The sequence below is a fragment of the Lepidochelys olivacea genome, assembly GCF_965140295.1.
Source record: "Lepidochelys olivacea isolate rLepOli2 genome assembly, chromosome: 7".
Classification (NCBI taxonomy): domain Eukaryota; kingdom Metazoa; phylum Chordata; order Testudines; family Cheloniidae; genus Lepidochelys; species Lepidochelys olivacea.
The window spans coordinates 31,721,633-31,741,945 of record NC_140417.1 but is presented as its reverse complement, the minus strand read 5'-3'; the positions used below and the strand labels follow the sequence as shown (position 1 = coordinate 31,741,945).

The 20,313-nt window shown below is 50.8% G+C and overlaps 1 protein-coding gene across 1 annotated transcript; it reads right to left on the bottom strand.

Moving 5' to 3' along the window:
* Positions 1-834: 834 nt before the first annotated feature.
* Positions 835-18,694, bottom strand: LOC311524217 (uncharacterized protein; the record flags this gene model as incomplete). The annotated part of the gene is made up of 9 exons (XM_084635095.1): positions 18,577-18,694; positions 13,950-14,009; positions 11,972-12,074; positions 11,079-11,347; positions 10,354-10,464; positions 3,658-3,741; positions 2,582-2,684; positions 1,704-1,972; positions 835-933 (listed from the first exon to the last, which is right to left on the bottom strand). The coding sequence occupies exons 2-9, from the start codon at positions 13,962-13,964 to the stop codon at positions 835-837; spliced, it is 1,053 nt and encodes a 350-aa protein (XP_084491221.1). The 5' UTR covers positions 13,965-14,009; positions 18,577-18,694.
* Positions 18,695-20,313: the final 1,619 nt, after the last annotated feature.

The window sequence follows — 20,313 nt, the reverse complement described above, 5'->3', positions numbered from 1 at the left end:
GCCAGGCACGAATAACTGGCTGTGTTTGCCTCTACTGCAGCCGCGGCGATAGACTCCCGCGGCCAAGCTAATTCCCCGTCAATGACTGGAAGGAAGTAGCGAGGCGGTGTGGTCCCCCTCCGCTCTGGGAGAGAGACGAGCTCTAGCCAAACCTCTCTACACCACACAGAGCTGAGATGAAGCCATCTCTGGGGTGAGGCATGGGGGTTATTTATACAGGGATACCTCATCCGGCAATGACATGCAGCTGCTTCTGGAGTGGAACACTACAAATGTTTAATAGCAATACTACCCACCCGCTAAGGAAGCCAGATGAGTTCTGTATCCATTTGAAACTACAGGGAGGAATTTAAGAAGACAGAATGAAATGACCCCCCTGGGTATTTGACCAGGACCCGAGGGTTAAAACCCTAGAGGTTCTTTCACAAAAGTGCCTTGGGATCTTTCATGATTATGATCTTGGGTTACATCAGAAAGGGAGCACCTCACTCAGAGCGTCCCCTGTTGAATCAGTGCAATTTCCCAGGAGATCATTCGTGAATACACTGAGCCAGCCCAACCCGGCTTAGCATGGGAGAGAAGATGGGAAACCACAGCACAAGGTGACCAAGCTATGAGCCACATTACTGTATGTTTTCAGCCCAGACAGCAAGACGCAGGGTCTCAAGATGAGTTTATTGGGATACAATTGGGTGTCAGCTATGGGGCAGCTTTGTTCACGAAATCTCATTTACCTTTCATCTTGCACTGAAAACAATCTGATGATAAAGGATGAGAGCTGGGTTAATCGCCCCAAGCCAGTGCAGGTACGAACCCCTCTCCCTCCATCTGCTGCTACTCCTTCCGATGCTTGCGTCTCTGAGCCATGGATCTGATCACAGCCGCCGCCACTCCCATCACCCCCACAGTGCCCATGGCTATTGCTTCTGTGACCTGCAGAACAGAACAAAGTGCCCATCAGACACGGGGGTTCCCATGTGGGGTCATTTACAGGCTTGAGGCAAGCGAGATGGAAAGGAAGGCTGAGACGTCCGGCCAGCCCATGAGACGTCAAGCAGCACCTGCTGCAAAAGCTCCGTCCAGGGAGGCCACAGGATAGGTCAAGATCTTCCGTCCTAGGGGCATGAATCCCGCTCTCCCCCCGCCTGCCCCTACAGCTTCTTGCTACTAACGCAGAGCTGTAATACTTAAAGGAAAGGAGGCAGCAGCAGCCTGCTGGGGCTGTGAAGAGGCACCAAGGCAGGGGAACAGAGGTAGCCGCTGACATGCTCTGGTCGTGCAATCATTTCAGGGGAAGGGAACTTGCTGGATTCGTTTTGCAGGGGGTCCGACGCTGGGTTTGACTGGGTTTGTACAGAGTCTATTGCAATGGGGTCCTGGTCAGTGAGCGGGGTTCCTAAGCGCCACCACAAAACAAATACCAAATAGTAATTTGTGCTGGGGGAGAGTGGGGCATTGATAGTGGTCACACAGGGGGCTGCAGCTACTTGAGGAGATCCTGGGGCAACAGGCGGAACTGTACCCTGCAGTACATCAGCCACGCTGCAAGGCAATGACATTCCTGGGAGGGCTGAGTCTCATTCACCCCTAAGGACCAGCTGCTGTCCCAGGAGGCTCAGGCGCTTAGGTCTGGGGGGGGCCAGGTTCGATCCATGGGTCACGGTCACCATGCTGGTGTGAGGCCCTGTCCCTCTCACACCCACCTGGTCGCTCATGGCCACGCCATAGCGCAGCTCCATGACGAAGTGCTCACAGTTGTGGCTGGTCAGGTTGTAGGGCATCTCGCACCCCACCAGCTCCTGGGCCCGCCGGACGATCTTGGAGATTGGCAGCGGGTGGTGAGTCTCGTCGTGCTTGTTGTTCACCCGGTAGCGGTCCTTGCGCACCACGTCCTCCAGCCAGTCCTTCTTCACATAGGCTCTGTCGGACAGGGCAGCCAGGACGCTGGCAACGCCGTCCGTGGGGTGCTCACCTTGGGTGGGGGAGAGCGAGATCCGTTGAGTCGGCACTGAGCTGGGTATGACGCAGGGAGATTCCATGATGCCTGGGGGAAATTGCATCTCCCCAGAGGTCTCCTCGCATCCCTGGAGGCTGGGAACAGTGGCTGATACGTGGGCATTCCCCACCCAACCACACCTTCCTGTGGCTGCAGGAGCAGAGGCAGCAGGCAGCTTTGCATACAGCCAATCTCTGCTCTGCACCTCCACCCTGTGCTGCCTGCAGTCCCCTTCCGCACCAGCAGGGGACAGCCAGGGGTAGTGCAGCCTCCGGAGGCTGGAGCACTGAGTCCCCCAGTGGCAGCGAGCCCAACCACACTCTTCAGGGCTGTAGCTGTTCCAGCTCCCCCCAGTGCCAGTAGGCAGTACTACACTCTGCTGTATGGCAGTCAGTACTGCTGAACGTTCATGCAGCTGGCCTCCAAGGCACATAAGGGCTGCAGCTCCCATGGCATGGGATCCCCAAATCCTGCACAGAGCACTGGCTCCTCTGCAGATAGAAACCCCTAAGGCACTCCCATGGCCGGGACCCACCTTCAGCCTCCAGCAAAAGACACCTCCCCTTTAGGGAGGGGGGCACTTACAAGGAGGAGCCAGGTGAACGACTTTGCCATCACCGACGTAGATTGCCCAGTGCTGGTAGCATGAGCGGAAGATCTCAATCAGGTCACCGGGTTTGAGTTCCACCTCGGAGAGGAGATATGGGGATCCCATTAGAGACCCATGGTGAATCGTGGCCACATAGGAAAGGGCTCTCCAAAGGGGAAAGTTGCATCAGCAAGAACACATGAATACGGAGGGCTGGAATGTGCTATCAATCTGGAGTGATGCCATGGGTTTCCAGTGGGATAAGTTGCTGACTCTTACTCTATTGCTATCAATCTGGAGTTATTCCAGGTTTAGACAAGGATAAATGAAAGCAAGATCTAGCCCCAGCCTCATAATTCAATGGGATTATGCTAGATTGGACTAGAGTGCAGGAGATCAGAAGCTGGCCCCAGCCCTGTTAAATTCACTGGAGTTACTCTGGATTTACACCAGACATAAGTGAGATCAGAATCCGGGACTGACTCCATTGCAGTGAGTGGGTGACTCCAGATGAACCCCAGGGGGAGCTGAGATCAGAATCCAGCCTGGACCCCCATTGCAGTCAGTGGGTGACTCTGGATCTACCCCAGGGGCACTGAGAGCAGAATCTGGCCCTAACCCCATTGATTTAAGCAGAGTCACTCCACCGTTCTCTGATAACAGTCCCATGTGCCTAATTTCCCCACAGTTTCCATTCTCATCCCAGATCTTGCTGTTGGCTTGTAACTGCGGTTTCCTTGATAGGGCCAGATAATATTGGGGAGTGGGGGTGATCATGAAGAGCACCATCCCTGCAGACATTGCTTGGTGACATATTAAGGCTCTTTAATGGGATGCTGGCAGGTTGGATTTGACCCCATGAAACCTAAGCTCAAGGGAACCATAACCCTGTTTATTTGTGGAGCTAGGTGGGGGGAGGGGTGGCTCTCCCTGGGTGGCTTTTTGTGGCTCAAATATTGCAGAAGGCACTAGAGGGCACAGGACCCAGAAAGTGTCACTGACTTCAGGGCTCAGCGTTATCCGGATCATGAGCAAAAGTCATGAGTGTGGCTGGGCATGTGGCTGCACTTACGTGGACGGAGGGGATCTTCACCCTGATGCAGGAGGTGGAATTATTTCGCGTCTCATCATTCATCTTGGTCGCATTGTGGGCTTCCTATTGGCATAGCTAAAACAAAGGCATGTGCCATATTGATAACAACCCCCAAGACAGCAGAAGCAGGTGGGCCCAGTGGCTAGGGTGCTGGACTCAGGCTCAGGATACCGGGAGTTATTCCTGGCTCTGTTATGTGGCTTTGAATGCTTCCTTGTATCACTTCCCCCTGCCCGCCCAACAGACCACGCTGCCTCTCATAGAAAACCCAGGGCCAAAGCAATTACCCAGCACTACAGCAGGAGATGGGATCAAAGCTCAGGACACCTCGGTCCCACTGGCCCATCCTCCTTCTCAGCTATACACCCCCTCCGTCCTTGGATTGTCCACCACTAACTACCTGTAGGAGGCGCTCACGCCTTCCCTGTAGTGGGTTAATGTAACACTGTCTGTTGGGGAGGGGGATGTGGAGGACTTATCATGACATCACAGGGGGTTGTGTGCTCCATCTCTGGTTACCAGGTAACCGCTGCCCACCCTGGTGGGGGATTTCCCCAGTGGTCTGGTGAGTGAACGGTTTATTCTGTACAGCATTTACAGAGGTGCTTTAGACCTGTAGCAGAGAGCTACCTAGCTCTTCTGTAACACTTGGCATTCAAAGCAGTTCTGCAGAATTACCCCCATTTTACAGATTTGGAATCTGAGGCACAGAGCGAGGAAGCGGCTTGCCCAAGGTCACCCAACAGGTTAGTGGCACAGCCAGGAATCCTGGCCACCTGTGTTCCAGGCCACTGCACTATCCACTAGGCCACACTGCCTCCCTGCTTCCTTAGTCCTCTTCCTGCAGGGCAGTAATCTATACAGAATGAGGCACCTTTATACTGGTCTAATTGCATGCACACTAGCGGTTGTACCAGTATTGTTAACAATATCATCCCTAACAGCCACACTGATGCTGGTACAACATCTGTGAGGTGCGCAGGCCTTAAACTGAGATGTTCAAAGGAGCGTCAAGAAATTACCCACTGGAATTGTTGCCTCATTTGAAAAGCCTTGAAATACTTGCATTCTAATTTAGAAAGCTATTGAATCCTTATGAGAATCACAGGCCCCCCCTTGCCTGTGTCTCCAATGGCAAAACGGAGATAATAAGTTGTAGTAAAGTTAACCCTGTATTAACTGGGTTACCCAGAGTCCTATGGGCTATAGAGCCATGCTCCATCTCTCCCTTCCTCCTGTCTGAGTGGGTGGGTGTTTTCCTCCCCTGGCTGTAGTTAACCAAAGCAGCCAGTTCCTGGCTTGCAGCTCTGTGAGCAGACTTATTTTTGTTGTGCTGAGTGGTCCCGTTACAAAATAATCCTTCCTCTGGCTGTCTCGTGCATTTAGATTGTAAGGTCCTCAGAGCATAGCCTCTGTGTGCGTCTGTGCAGTGCCTGGCCCAACAGGGACCCCGATCTTGGTTGATGTCTGTGCAGTGCCCACAGCACAACAGGGCCCCAATCTCAGGTGGGGATCTGTGTAGCAGCTGGCACGATGGGGGTCATGATCTCAGTTCCATGTGTCTGTGCTAAGTATTGTGTCTGCTCATCCTGCTCCCCCAGCCTCTGTGGAAGGGGACTGTTGGCCCTTTACTAAAACTTAGTTGGGGTTTTGGCTGGCCAGCTCCCAGTACCGAAAGAAAGGGGAAGGGTCGATGGGAAATCAGGACCCTGAGACTGACAGTCCCCAGGGGCAATGGGGAGAGGCCAATGCTCCAGGTCAGTCTGATTGACAGGGCAGGCAGGCCAATAGGGAGTCAGGAGACCGGGGCGGGGGTCCCATCCTCTGAGTGAGCGGGAGCTGCCTGGCCAGAGGGGCGAGCTAAGGAGAGAGCAGGGTGGAGCCGCGCAGGTGTAGTGGCAGCCGTGCTGGGGCTGGAGCCGGGTGTGGTGAGCAGCTGGGGAGAGCAAGGGGGGACCCTGGGCAATGGGCCCAGCGCAGGGACACGTCCCCAGCCAGAAGGTCTTGCAGGCCGGACTGGGAGGGGGGATCATAACAGTGACAGCAGGGGGGATTGACGGGGGAAGAAGGGTCCTGCCACCTAGCGCCAGAGGGCGTGTGGCCACCGCCAGAGCAAGTGACTGACCCACTGCACCCCTGCAGCACAGCCAGGGCCTGGGCAGGGGCCTGGGACATGTGAGGGACAGGCTGTGAATGGCCCTTACGTTCCAGAGACAGCTGTTTGTGGTGTCCCTGTGCCACATGGCGGGGGGATGGGTTTTCCTTTCGCCTGTCCCATTTTTCCCTTGCTTTTTCCATTGGTTGCTCTTTACTAATTTGTATTAGTTTTGAACTGTATGTAATGATCAGCGGGTCAGGGAAGCGACCAGTGCGGAGAGACCACCCTGGAGTGAGGACACCCTAGACCCTGCCCTAAGTGACCACAACAAGGTTGGGGGTTGAGCCCCACAGGAATCCTGGGCCCAGCCTTGTCGGGGTTACGAGGACTCTGCCACACAGGAAAGTGGAAGGGGAGCCCTCGAGGTCAGGCAGGCCTCTGGGGGAGTGGGAGTGAGGACTCAGATCCTTTCGCTAGCCCATTTCACTGGGGGAGCGTATAGTCAGGAAAGTTTCCCACAATAGCGGGACCAATCCCCCACTTGCATCTACATTGAGTGTCTGTGCCATGCTGTGACAATTTCGGGAATCTGTCTGTACAACGGAGGGATCCTGGGTGAGATTCTGAGCTCTCTGAACATAGCCTTCCCAAGTGGCAAACTCCATGTGGAAGGTGCGGCCCCTTTGCCTTCCTTGCTGGCCTCTCACCTCCAGGTTGGACCAAAATTCCAGTGGGGGTGGGGGGTGGGGAAGGCCTAACAATGGAGGTCGTTAAATCTGGACCCTCCGCTATTGAGAGAGGAGGCGCTCTAAACAATGAACTGGTTGTCATCATCCCAGATCTTGCTGTTGGGAGTCCCCTGTTGAGGTTTCCCAGGAAGTCACCTGACCAGAGACTAGAAAATGATAAAGGGCAGGAGTTGCACTGTTTGCTTTTTGCCCATTGATTTTTCACAGGCTTAAGGGGAGGGAACCTGAGGCAGGGGGACCATGCCTACCTGAAGGCAGGTGGCCCCCGCACTCACAAGGGACGGGACATGCGTGGAGGAGTTATTATTTTTGTGTGGATCTGTGTCTCTCTCGTGTGCATAAGGAAGGAGCAGCAGTGTCGCAGAACTGTGTGCAGAGTGTCTGTTTTATGCGCTACACCTACCCTGAGCCCCGGAGGGAGTTCATGGGGAGCCGGAAGGTGCACACCTTTGGTGGGAGTCTGGGAGAGGTGTGATTAAGCAATTGGGGTGTCTTGGGGTCAGCACTGGAGGTGGGGGCCTAAGGCAGGTGGGCTGAGGGGCTCTGTTTCTGTGAAGGGGTGACAGACTGCGGGTTGGGGCCCAGGCAATTGCCACAGCAGCAAAGGGAGGAAACATGGCTGCAGCCTGCTGAGACCCAGGGAAGCTTAAAATTTCTAGGGATCCAGAGGCTGGGGATTCCCCCAGGGCAGCCTGGAGAGTGGCCAGGGAGGGGAACTCCACTGGATCTGTGATAGGGGCACCAGCTGCAAACCTGCCTCATCAAGGGGCTTGGCTGGCTTGGGAGGCAGGAAATGGAGGACGGGGCCTTTCCCCTCTAGGGTGCACCAGCTCCAGTCCAGCATGAGGCTGGGAGACTGGCTGCCTGCCTCACCAGGGACCAGGGCCTGGAGTGTATTTTCCTTCCGTAGCTGATGATTCGGCCAATTGACATTTTCTGCTCAAATTCTAACAAGCCACATTATTTCAGAAAAGAATCAGCTAAGGGAACTGAAAGTGAGATACTGACCTTACATGCGGGCTCCAGTTTCAGAGTGGCCCAGGCTGTGGGTGGGTCAAATGCTAGTGGGTCCAATCGGGCCCCAGGGTGGGGAACTGGTGGAGAACAGGGGGGTAGAGAATGGGATCTGGGCCCTTTCTTCTCTAGAGGGCGCCAGCTCCAATCCAGCCTGACATTGGGTAGACCGGTTGGCTCAGGGATTTGGGGAATGGGATACGGGGTTTTTCCTTGCTCAGCGGTGGCAGCTCCAGTCCAGTGCTAGGGTGGGGGGACTGACTGGCTCAGTGGGTTGGGAAATGGGCTATGGGGCATTCCTTTGCTAGGGCAGTGGGTCTGATCCATGTCCAGCTAGTTAATGGTACTTCTTGGATGCTTAAAGTTACGCATGCACTTAAAGAATTTGCTTGATTGGGGCCCCGGCTGGGGCCTCCCCTCAGTATGACAGAGCTCAGGAGCATGCGCAGGAAGGGCCCTGACTGAGCAATCAGGGAACTAACTGGAGTTTGCAGTAATTATGCTGATGGGAGTTCTAGTATTGCCAGCCCCAAATCATCACAGTCAAAACCATGGAGTCAGCTCCCCCCACCCAAGATCAGGAGAGGTGTGAATTATTTTTAACAAGTACAACTATTGGGGTTCTTTGTGTTTGCCATCTGGTGCCATGGTGTTCGTGGTTCAAGCCCTTCTCTACACAAGGGAGGTCTAGAAACCTTTTGTAAGCTGAGATTCCCTCAAACTCACATGACTCCAGGAGCTGGGGCTTGAAGAAAAGCAACAAATATCACAAGACAATATTGCTGATCTGGGGCTTCTCCTGAGTGTAGAATAGGCCTTGGGAGTGTTTGCTAAACACACTTGTGTCTAACGCCTTCAGAGAGCGGTTGTACCCAAGTGTCAGGCATGAGAGCAATGCTTTTATTTCTTTAACAACATGTGGTTCAGCGTGACCCATACAATATGTTAATGCTGATGCAAGCTTGTAGATCTGCTGCAGAATCTCGCTGGCTAGATTTATACACACACTCACCAAGAATGTCCCAGCTGTCCGAAAACACTAGTTGCTGTAACATTCATGTTGCTAAATTGGAGAGGGTGCAGAGAAGAGCCACAAAAATGATTTGAGGGCTGGAAAAAATGCCTGCCAGGGAGAGCTTTAAAGAGTTCAATCAGTTTAGCTTCAGTTGAGAGGTGACTTGATTACTTTGGATGTAAGCAGTGTCAGGATGAGCTCCACCCTGACATCTGGTGGTGAGGTGTGGCAAGTTGTGGAAAAGAACTTCAGGGGCCGATCTCATTTGCATAGGCACACCCACCACGCCTAGAATGAGACCATAGCTGCCCAAATGGTCACTTTGGCTGCTGTGGGATCCCCAGTGTCTCTGTTATTGGGGCAGAAAGAATAAATTGTTATTACCCTGATTATGGGAACTGTGCTTGGAACTGTATGTGGCCTTTTGTTATGATGGAGGGATTCACCATCAACTAAGTAGCACTCGCTAGGCAAGGGTCATGGGTTCCAAAACTGTGTGAATAGAGAGAGGCTGGGGACAAGTATTAATACTTGGTGGCATGGGCCCCTTGGTGAGGGCCTTACATGCTAATTGCACTTCCTCCTCTCTCCACTGTGGAATATCAGAGCTAATTTTGATTTCATTAGAAGTCTAGTTATAGGCTGCTGAGCTCATTTTGGGCTGACAGTGCACCAGCACTGGGGCTCCCCTACTACAAGCTGAATTCACCTAAGAGCTGAAATCACTGAATGTTGTGTTAAGTAGTGGGGGAGCCTGAAGATATATTGTGGAGCAGTTTGCGGGACGGCTGGAGTGCCTTGCGGGATGGCTGGTGAAGCAGTTTGACGCGGAGCAGTTTGTGGATGGCAGGAGCTGCTTGTGGGCCGTGGAGCTGAGTGAAGGAGTTTGTGGGGCGGCTGGCAGAGCGGAGAGCAGCTGAGCGAAGGAGTTCGTGGGGCGGCTGGCAGAGCGGAGCACAGCTGAGTGAAGGAGTTCGTGGGGCGGCTGGCGGAGCGGAGCGCTGCTATGGGGCGGTCAGCTTCAGATCACGTAAGGTGCCTCTTACCCCCGTCCCATTTCCACCCAGGTTGGGAGGTAAAGCTCCACAGATAAACTTTCGAACTCTGGGGCTGCCCTGACCAGGGACAGAGACTTTTGGGGCATTGGACTTTTGGGACTTTGGGTGATTTGGGGTTGCTGGACTCAAGAACCAAAGGGAAAAGGGCATACCCCAATTTGCTTGGGGTGGGGTTGTTTTTGCTCATGGGTTGTGTTATGAATCCGGTTGGTGGTGTTTCCCCAACATAATGCCACATTGTTTCTCTCTGTTATTAAAAAGCTTTTGCTACACTCAGACTATGTGCTTGTGAGAGGGGAAGTATTGCCTCTTGGAGGTGTCCAGCGGGGGTGGTATATATTTGTCCCAGGTCACTGGGTGGGGGCTCGAGCCGGTTTGCATTGTGTTATTCGAATGGATCCCCTAGATATTGAACCCGGCCCTTGTTGCTGCCAACTCTGACGGGCAGAAGGGTTACATGTATAAGTACCTTCACGGGGAGAAAATCCTGGGTACTAATGGGCTCTTTAACCTAGCAGAGAAAGGCAGGAGAAGACCCAGTGGCTGGAAGTTAAAGCCAGACACATTCCAGTTAGAAATAAGGCACCAGTGTTTCACAATGCAAGTGATTAACCATTAGAACAAACTCCCAAGGGCAGTGATGCCAAAGGAGAAAGCAGGTGAGAAGCTAAACCAGCTCCAGTAAAGATCAGCTCCCATTGACCTTGCTCGGGTCTTTGGCCCAGGCCGATGTTTGCATTATTCATCCTCCTGCTTGTTGTCAGAGAGCAATGTGCCAATGAATGTAGCAACCGCTACAAGGGCTCCTACGCCCACGATCCCCACTGCCCCTGCAACCATGGCATCTCGGACCTGCAAAGCACAGACAAAACCTGGTCAGGAGGCCCCGGATCACCCAGGGGGTTTTAAACACAGCAATAAATGGCACAAGAACCACGCTGAGTTAAAGTCCATTTTAGAGCATCCGGCCTCCACAGTTCACTGGAGGCAGCTTAACTCTGGTCCCCTTTGTTCTATTCCAGGCTCTACTCCTGGCCCTGGGCAAGTCCCTTCCCTGCTCTGGGCCTCCCTTCCCATCCTTTGTCTAGCTGGATTGTAAACTCATCAGGACAGGGATTGTCTCTTGCTGTGTGTCTGTACAAAGCCCAGCACGACAGGGCCCCTATCTCGGACGGGGTCTGTGTGCAACACCGACAGACCCCCGGTAGGTGAGCTCAAACCTGGGACCTCTGGAGCTTAGTGCATGAGCCTCTACTGCATGAGCTAAAATCCAACTGGCCCTTAGCTAAGGCTGGAGAGCAGACTCATTAATCTCTAAGTGGTCTCAGTGGCACTAGATGGGACAGAACACCACACCCAGGAGGCGTGTGGGTTACAGGTGCACACATAGCAGGGCTTCACATGGCATGTGTGTGTACACACGTACACAAACACACACACACAGCTGGGCCCACTCCGCCCCCCACCTGGTCACTCCTGGCCACACCGTAGCGCAGCTTGGTGACGAAGTGCTCGCAGTTCTTGCTGGTGACGCTGTATGGCATCGTCTTCCCCACCAGAGACTCTGCCTCCTGGATAATCTGGTCCACAGTCCGCCGGGGCAGCTTCCCGTCGTGCTTGTTGTTGACCCGGTAGTCATCACCTTTCACCACCGCCCAGAGGGGTTCCTTTCTCACCATGGCTTTATCAGCCACCACGGACATCAGACTGGAGAATCCAGTTTCGGCAAACTCACCTGGGGATCCAGGACAGACACATGGACCGTGTGCTAACAGATCTGGATGGACTTTGAGATTTCCATCCCTCCCTGGAGTCTCCATCACTTGGGATGTGTCTTAGACCAAGCCAAGCAGGGCACGTGTCCCAGCTACAGGGCTGGCTGTACCTTTGTCCCCAGTGTACCCTCTCAGGTGTCAGGCCTCGTGCCTTTACCTCTCTGGGGGTGGAATCATATATGATTCTCCTACTCTTAAACAGAGCCCTGGGCTATGGCATCCTGTTGATCAGCCCTGCCTACTCTGCAGGTCCAACTGGGTTTGGCACCTGCGGTTCTTCCCTTTGGGCCCCTATGACCTGTGGTGTGCGCAGTGACCAGACACTGACTTACACCAAAGTAGTGTTTAGTCTTAGCAGTGGGAACAAAGTGTAACATACAAGAAAGAGGATATTAAAGCAATATACCATCTATATGAGCTCAAGCCCTGATGGCTTAATGATCTTAGACCTAGAGGTCCCAGGTTCAATCCCCAATACCAACAACCTGGCCCTGGCCCTGGGCATAGCCTTATATCAGCACCCTCTATTCACTCTTTCCCCACCGACAAACACACACACTGACAGAGCCAGGCAGGGTGCTTACTGGGGGGCGCTAAGTGGATGACATGTCCGTAGCCCACGTAGAGGGCCCAGTGCCAGTATCCAAAGCGGGAAATCTCAATCAGGTCCCCAGGCTTCGGTTCCTCCTGTTGGAGCAAAATCAGCATGACTAGTGGGAGGGGGAGGAGCAAACCTACCTACCTACCTCTCCGCCACGGAATCCCTCACCGCAGAGTCTTTGAGAACATAGCAGGGTGGCTGATCCAACTGCTAGAGGGGATTGACCTGGTAAACACCAGAGCCCAAAGCACCAGCTTCTGCCCCTGGAGCTAAGGAACCCAGCTGGTCCAGATTGCAGCTGTAACAGATTCTGGAACAGATACCGGGGAGGTGTGTAATGTACAATGAAGATGGTGCAATTAACCAGAGAGAGGGGTTAGCCACTAAAATGGGCAGAAGGGTGAGTGGTTCAGAGGCTGGGTGTCTAAGAGAAGCTGGAGAAGCGATTTGGCTCAAGTATGTGGGTTATGAGGGGCACTTCTCCCTACCACTAGGAGGCACCTGGGGCAGGGTCTCCAGATGGGCTATTTGTTCATGCATCACTAAGGTCTATGGCATGCTGGGCCTGGAATCTCAGGGCAGACCTGAGGTTGTACCCTCTTCTGGTTATGCAGGGGTTGGGAGCTTGGTCGGGATTTTCCTTTGCCGCTGAGAATAAGAGCCAGGGGGAAATTTTCTATCAGAACATTTTTTTCAAAAGGAAAATTGGGGTATTGACATAACAAAAAATGTTCATGGAAAAGATCCGTTTTCATTTTTTAAAATCATATTTCCTACAAAAGACCAAAAAGTGATTTTATTTCAGTGAAAAGGTGAAACTGTTTTGGTTTCATCAGTTTTGTCTGAAAAAAATCTCTATTTTGGCCAAAAATATGCAGTTTTCAGCCAAAAATATTCAACTTTTGGTAGTTTTTGACTGAAAATATGTGATTTAAATATTCAGATTTTGTCAGTTTGGGGCCAAAAAAATCAGTTAAATATGAGTCAACAGTGTAACATTGTTGCAAAAAAAGCGCAAACATCATTCTGGGATGTATTAGCAGGAGTATTGTAAGCAAGACACAAGAAGTAATTCTTCCGCTCTACTCTGTGCTGATTAGGCCTCTTCTGGAGTATTGTGTCCAGTCCTGGGTACCACATTTCAGGAAAGATGTGGATAAATTGGAGAAAGACCAGAGAAGAGCGACAAAAATGATTAAAGCTCTAGAAAACATGACCTATAAGGGAAGATTGGAAATATTGGGTTTGTTTAGTCTGGAGAAGAGAAGACTGAGTGGGGACATGATAACAGTTTTCAAGTACATAAAAGGTTGTTACAAGGTGGAGGGAGAAAAATTGTTCTTCTTAACCTCTGAGGATAGGACAAGAAGAAATGTGCTTAAATTGCAGCAAGAGTGGTTTAGGTTGGACATTAGGAAAAACTTCCTAACTAAAAACTAAAAACTTCCTGGAATAAATTGCCTAGGGAGGTTGTGAAAACTCCATCATTGGGGATTTTTAAGAGCAGGTTGGACAAACACCTGTCAGGGATGGTATAGATAATACTTAGTCCTGTCTTGAATGCAGGGGACTGGACCCTCGAGGTCCCTTCCAGTTCCATGATTCTATGATTCTATGCAATGTTTTTCCATCAACAAATGGCAATTTGTCGAAGTCGAAATGTTCCTTCTTAACAGTGAGAGTAATTAAGTATTGGAACAACTTACCTAGGGTCATGGTGGATTCTCCATGACTGACAATTCTGAATTCAAGATTGGATGTTTTTTCTAAAAGCTCTGCTCTAGGAATAATTTTGGGGGAGTTTGCTGGCCTTTGTTAGACAGGAGGTCAGACTAGATTATCATAATCATAGAATAATGGTCCCTTCTGGTCTTGGAATCTATGGTTCTATGAATCTATGAATAAAGGACAAGCCCAATGCAAGTTATTCTGGTATACAAACCATTTCAGTTAGTACTTACCCCTTTAAGTGGCATTTTCGTTGAGCTTCAGAAGCAGAATGGCTTATTTTCTCAGAGTTTCTGTATTTTAAAGAAATTAGGATTTCAGTTTCCCCTTGACTAATTCAAATGTGTCACCTATGTAGATCCTCAGAAACTGATAAAAGAAACGTAAGTGTTTGCATCGCATCTAAGTAGCATGAATGGACACCAGATTGTTGTGGTTCCTGGGGAACCTGTTTAGCTCATTGCTGGAAAAGAAAAGCTAAAATTAGACCAGACGTGAGGCAGATTCATTGCCATAAGTATCATCAAGGAAGGAGACCGTGGCACTCTGAACCTCAAAGCCACACCCTGTGATCCCCATACTCACCCCTGTCATATAATTGATATGTTTTGCACAAAGTATGTCTTGTGAGGTATCATGTTAAAGGTCTTGATCTGTTGAACATTACTATCCTGTTGGATTGTATGTGTTATCCTTGTATGTGCAGTTATGAAGTTTTGCTATGTGTGTTGTGTTGTGAGGTTGGGAATACCCCCAACCAGCCTTTCAGGTACAACAATGGAATAGCCAGATGTGCTGATGGCCCATTAAAGAGAATCCACTATCCCAGGAGCTGTATACAATGGAGATTTCTCAGAGAGAACACGTAGAGGATGGAGAATGCTTGACCAATGGGGGCGGACACCCATGTCACAACCATAGATCTTTCCAGCAAGCTGGAAGAAACTCTAAAGAGGGGAAGTGACATAGTGGCTTGGCCTCACTCACCCCCCAATTCACCATCTGGAAGAAAGGTCTGGGGGACAAAGACTTTGAACTGGGGAGGGTGGTCCCAGGCTGGCGGAGAGTTCCAGCCTTTGTATTGATGCTCTGTGACATGTTTGTACCATCTATCAGGGTGAGACACTGCTTGATTCAAATCCTGTTTAGTTTATAGAACTTAGACTGTGAATTTATTTTATTTCTTAGGGAACCAACTTTGATCTCTATGCTTGCTACTTATAAGCACTTAAAATTGATCTTTCTATAGTTAACAAATATGTTTTCTATTTTACCTAAAACTGTGTTTTGGTTGAAGTGCTTGGGAAATCTCAGCTCAGTTTACAAAGGCTATTCTGCTATTATGGGAGTGGGGTGGGTGGACTGGGTAATGAATTTATACTGGTCAGGCTTCTGACCAGGGCAGGACGGTACAATTCTGGGGTACAAGGCTGGGGAGCTGGTGGGAATTGGCTGGAACCTCCCTATTGAGGGTACATGAGTGGCTGGGAGAAGCATTCATGTAACTCTGTTGGATGTGTCTCTGTCTGTGGATGGCTGTATAGGTGCAGTACCTGCCAGAGATTTGTAACTTGATACAGCATCACAGTGTGTGAGGATACCCCAGGTTGGAGGGACAGAGGGCTCAGCAGTCCCACAGGCCAGGCTATACCCCAGGAACCCCATCACAGAGAGGAAATGTTTAGGGTGTTGCAAGGGGAAATAGCCAGAAATCATATAAACGTATTTTAAAACAGAAATGTTACAGTATTGCCACAACCCTGCATGTTCAAACTCACGAGTGCAGCTGCAAGAGATATTATGAGATTGGCTCAAAAATTGGGATTTTCCTTCACCACTCGGAATAGGAGCCAGGGATATATTTTCCATCAAAACGTTTTTTTCAAAGGAAAATTGGGGTTTTGACATAACAAAAATGTTCATGGAAAGAAATGTTCATCTTCAAGTTTTCATTTTTAAAAATCATATTTCCTACAAAAGACCAAAAAGTGATTTTATTTCTGTGAAAAAGTGAAACTGTTTTGGTTTCATCAGTTTTGGCTGAAAAAATCTCTGGTTTGGCCAAAAATATGCAGTTTTCAGCCAAAAATATTCAACTTTTGGTAGTTTCTGACTGAAAATATATGATTTACATATTCATATTTTGTCAGTTTGAGGCCAAAAATCAGTTTCTGGCAATTTTGATTCATAACTAGGGTGACCATATTTTCCCAAGGGGAAAACGGGACACTACATGGGGCCGGCCCGAGCCCGTCCTCTCCCCCGCACGTGCGGGACTGGCCTGAGCCCCCTCTGCTGCCCGCCCGTGCGCAGTTGGCTCAGCCCGCGCTGCTCCTCTGAGCCCTCTCTCCCACGCAGGGCTGACTGTGCCACTTGCTCCCCCCTCCACCCCTCATGTTCCTCCACACCCTACTTGGGGGTCACACCCCACTTTTTTGGCAAAACTGCGCATTTGTCCCGTTTGCTCTTGCCAATTTTTAAGCCGGGACAGGGCTTAAAAAAAGGACTGTCCCAGTCAAAACGGGACATATGGTCACCCTATTCAAAACTGTTCGTTTTCTGGCCAAAATTATTCAGTGTTTGGCTAAAAATACATAGTTTCTGCCCAAAAATATTCAATTTTCAGCCAGTTTTGATTTAAAAAAGCTTGATATTTCATCAAAAACTTTCTATGACGGAAAAAGAAACCACAACATTTTCCAGCCAACACCAGATGAGCTCCCAAGGTCTGTCTGCCTCATACCACCCACTGCAGGATACGCCTGCTATCTGTTGTAACAGTGTTGAGCAAATCAGCCCAGAATTTAAGAGATTCCCGCAGATCAAGCGGTTTGAATGACTGGCAACTAAGCAACCAAATCCCTCTTGCTCTGCAGCTGGTTTGTGAGGGTAGAGTGCGGCACTGTAATTGAGGAAGGGTGATATTCCCTGATTTCACTCCATCGAGAGGAAACGAGTCCAGATGCAATGTAACAGGACCTCCTCTTCCTGCCAGCCAGCCTAGCCAAGACTATATTTAACTCAAGGACACATGCCAAGAGCTGACCTTCATGGGGGACCCAGTAATCAGACGCCCTGCCCCCGTTGAACCCACCCCACAAATGAGAGAGTGATACTAGGACAGGCATGACCCAGCTGGGACAGACAAACAGCTGCAGAGATCAGCTGAGCTAAAAGGTTTGACTGACGGTTCTTGGGGCTCTTTTTGCAGCCAGTACTTACAGAGGAAAGAGGCATGATCGTCTTGGCCTGGTGGCGGGGTCCTGGATCCTCAGCCTGCCTTGTGGGGCAGGGGGCCGAGAGAGGAGCGCTCCTCTTTAATGAGCGTAAGAGGTTGCAGATGGGTGTCAGAGCCACAGACAGCCCCGTTACTCGCTAGAGTTCACGCTGCAGGGCACATGGGCAGGACAGTCTGGGGGAGGGATCAGGTGACCGCAGCCCTGCCATGGAAAGAGCAGCTAGCCCAGCTATTGCTGCTGACTTGGAGGGGAAGGGAGAAGACCCCTAGAAAAGGGCAAACTCAGCTCTGAGACGGTGCATCTCAGATCCCCAGGGGAATATGCTTTAAGATTCTGCTGTTTGGGGATTTGTGGTCAGAAAAGGGAGACAGTTGCAGAGCTGGGCATTGAACCCAGCAGTCATGGTTCCCCAGTCTCCCATGCTGTGGCCCACAAGAAGGGGATGGAACCCAGCAATTCTGACTCTCAGTTCCTCCCACCTCCCCAACGTACTAAACCCCACTCCCCATCCAGAGCTAGGAATAGAATCCAGGAGCTCTGACACTGTCCCCCACTCTAAGCACTAGACACCACTCCCCTCTGTGAGACGAAGAGTAGAACCCAGGTGTCCTGATGCCATGGTTTGCTCTAGCCATGAAACTCACACTCCCTCCCGGAAGCCAAATAGAACCCAGGAGCCCTGACATGGAACTGGCTGGAGTTGAGCAGCCCTGGAGTTTAGAGGCTAATAAAAGGATGATCCCTTGTGCATACTCCTATTTCATGCCACCTCCTTTCTGACTTGCCAGGCCTCATCCCTGGCTTAATTCCAATGAAGACCCCTGGATGGGGCCACCGTGTGAAATCCCATAGCCAGGCTGATTGGACTTAAAGACAAAGCGACTCCATGTTCCCAAACCTGACCAGTGGCAGACGAGATGTCACTCAGCAGTGCCAGCATTCAGCCCATACACTCCTAGCTACACTCAATTCCCCCCTCTCAGAGCAATTGGCTCTCGGCAGATTCAAGCAGGTGTCGCTGCGTCAGTTACACTCAGTCCATATATATTTAGGTTTGTTTCTCAACCAGGACACCAGGCGACTTCCTTTTTTATGAAAGACAAGATTTTGGCGAACAAGACAGCAAGTGGAGAGAGGTGACAATGCACTACATCGCTGCGTGCAATCCCAGTCTGAGCCCTGCATGCCACAAGAAGCCCACATTGCGTGTGCATGCTCAGACACTCATCCCTTCCAGTCCTGTGTCCCTTTGCTGCTGGTGAGGGCGAGACAGTCCAGCAACTCTAACCCTGGGTGTAAGCCTGGCCTCCCTGCACTGTGCAATCTTCCTGAGATGCATGAGCCAAGCTCGGGGCTGCTGCCACTTTCCCATGGCTGTTTGCTTTGTATCACCCTGGCACCCTGGCAGGTCCAGCACCCCTGAGCCGAAACAGGTGCTCAAGCACAGCTGCTACAGGAGAAAAAAATAGAACTAGAACAGATAGAACTGCCCCAGAGCTGCTGGACAAACAGTTCCCAGGATTGGCCATCCTGTGTTAACTCCCCCCCACCCCTGGAGCTGTATCACTTGCTTGCTTTAGACCCTCTTGCAGTACCTTGCTTTAGACCCTCCAGTACTTACAGGGATGACAGATGTCTCTTGCATCTGGAGGTCGGAATCGGAGGTCCTTGGCTTTCCTGACTGTGCTTTCCACACCCTCTTGTCAGCTTTCAGTTTCATTCTGCCACTGGATTTATCTAAGGGAAATACCACGTGGGTTGGATATGCAGAGCTTGGATTCCAGCCCATGGGAAGGTCACGTACGTATATGCTGCTAACTCTACCTGTGTCCGAATTGAAGTTGTGCCCAAACCCACCTGTTGTCCACACTCAAACCCCTGAAGTGCATGCTCGGGGCAAGTAGATGTTGAGCAAACTAGCTCACCTGAGGGATATGGGTACGTGCTTGGGTCAGCTGAGGCCTACCCCATACCTGCCCCACTCTTCAATGTGGATGTGTTGGAGGGGCAGGTACCAGGTATCAAATCTGAATAGTCCTCCACTAGCATTCCCACAATGCCCTGTACCCATATCTTCTGCCCTCCAATCTATAAAGTTTGAGCTGGTGAGTAGCCTTGAGAAGGATACCAGAATTTTAATCAACAGATGGGGCAAGTCTGATTTCACATGGAGTAGCAGGAACATCCACCTCTATGCTTACACTTCATAAGAACATCAGTCATGCTGGATCACACCAGTTGCCCATCTAGCCCAGTATTCTTTCTTTGACAGTGGACAGTGCCAAATGCTTCAGAGGGCAGGAACAGAGCAGGGCAATTATCAAGTCCCAGCTTCTGGTGGTTGGAGGTTTAAGGACCCTCAGACCATGGGGTTGCATCCCTGACCATCTTGGCTAATAGGTCCACCAATGGCTATCTTCCATGAACTTATCTAATACTCTTTTGAACTCAGTTATAGTTTTGGTCTTCTCAAAATCCCCTGGCAATGAGTTCCACTGGTTGACTATCCATTGTGTAAAGAAGTACTTTCCTTTGTTTTAAACCTACTGCCTATTAATGTCATTGGTGACCCCAGTTGTAGTGTTCTGTAAAGGAGTAAATAGCACTGCCTATTCACTTCCCCCATACCATACATGATATTATAGTCCTCTATCAGCACTGAGCCAAAGCCAACCTGGCCATTACCAATGGTTGGGTCTTTGGGGACTTGTGTGGAATGCCTGGAACTGAGCTGATGTGTCATTCTCAAGTTATCGCATTCCAGACAAACAGGAAAAAGGCCATCAAGTTGCATGTTAGCGAGCATGAGATGCTCTGATATCATGGGCCTAGGTCAGCACTTAAGAAGGTGTCTGCAACTAGCACAAGGCTAAGCTACAGTGTTCAGTTGCATCCTGAATATGTTTGAAGCATGATCGGGAGCTCCTACCCACACAGCCATACTTTACAGGTGTGGAGGAAGGGGGTGGAGCAGGAGCATTGGTATTTGATGCCAAAGTTCCCATTTTAGATCCCCTGTTGCAACTTTTAGCCCCAGTGGTCGCTGGTACAATTCCCATTGGATACTTCTGGGAGAATTCTGCACCACTGCGCAGTGCAGAATTTTGCAGAAATTAATATTGAGCATGCAGAATTTCCTTTCCCCCCCCCCCAGAAATGGGATGCAGAGATTTTGTCCGCCACTAGGGGCCGCTGGACCTGGCAGAGCCCAGCTGGCAAATAGAATAAAGGGGAGGGGGAGGCAACTGGAGAGTTTCCAGCAGCCGCAGTTCCCAGCAGGCCCTGAAGGAAGGAGGCGGCAGTGCACAGGAAACTTCTTGCAAGCTCAGGACCCAACATCAGGCTGTTTCTCCTTCTG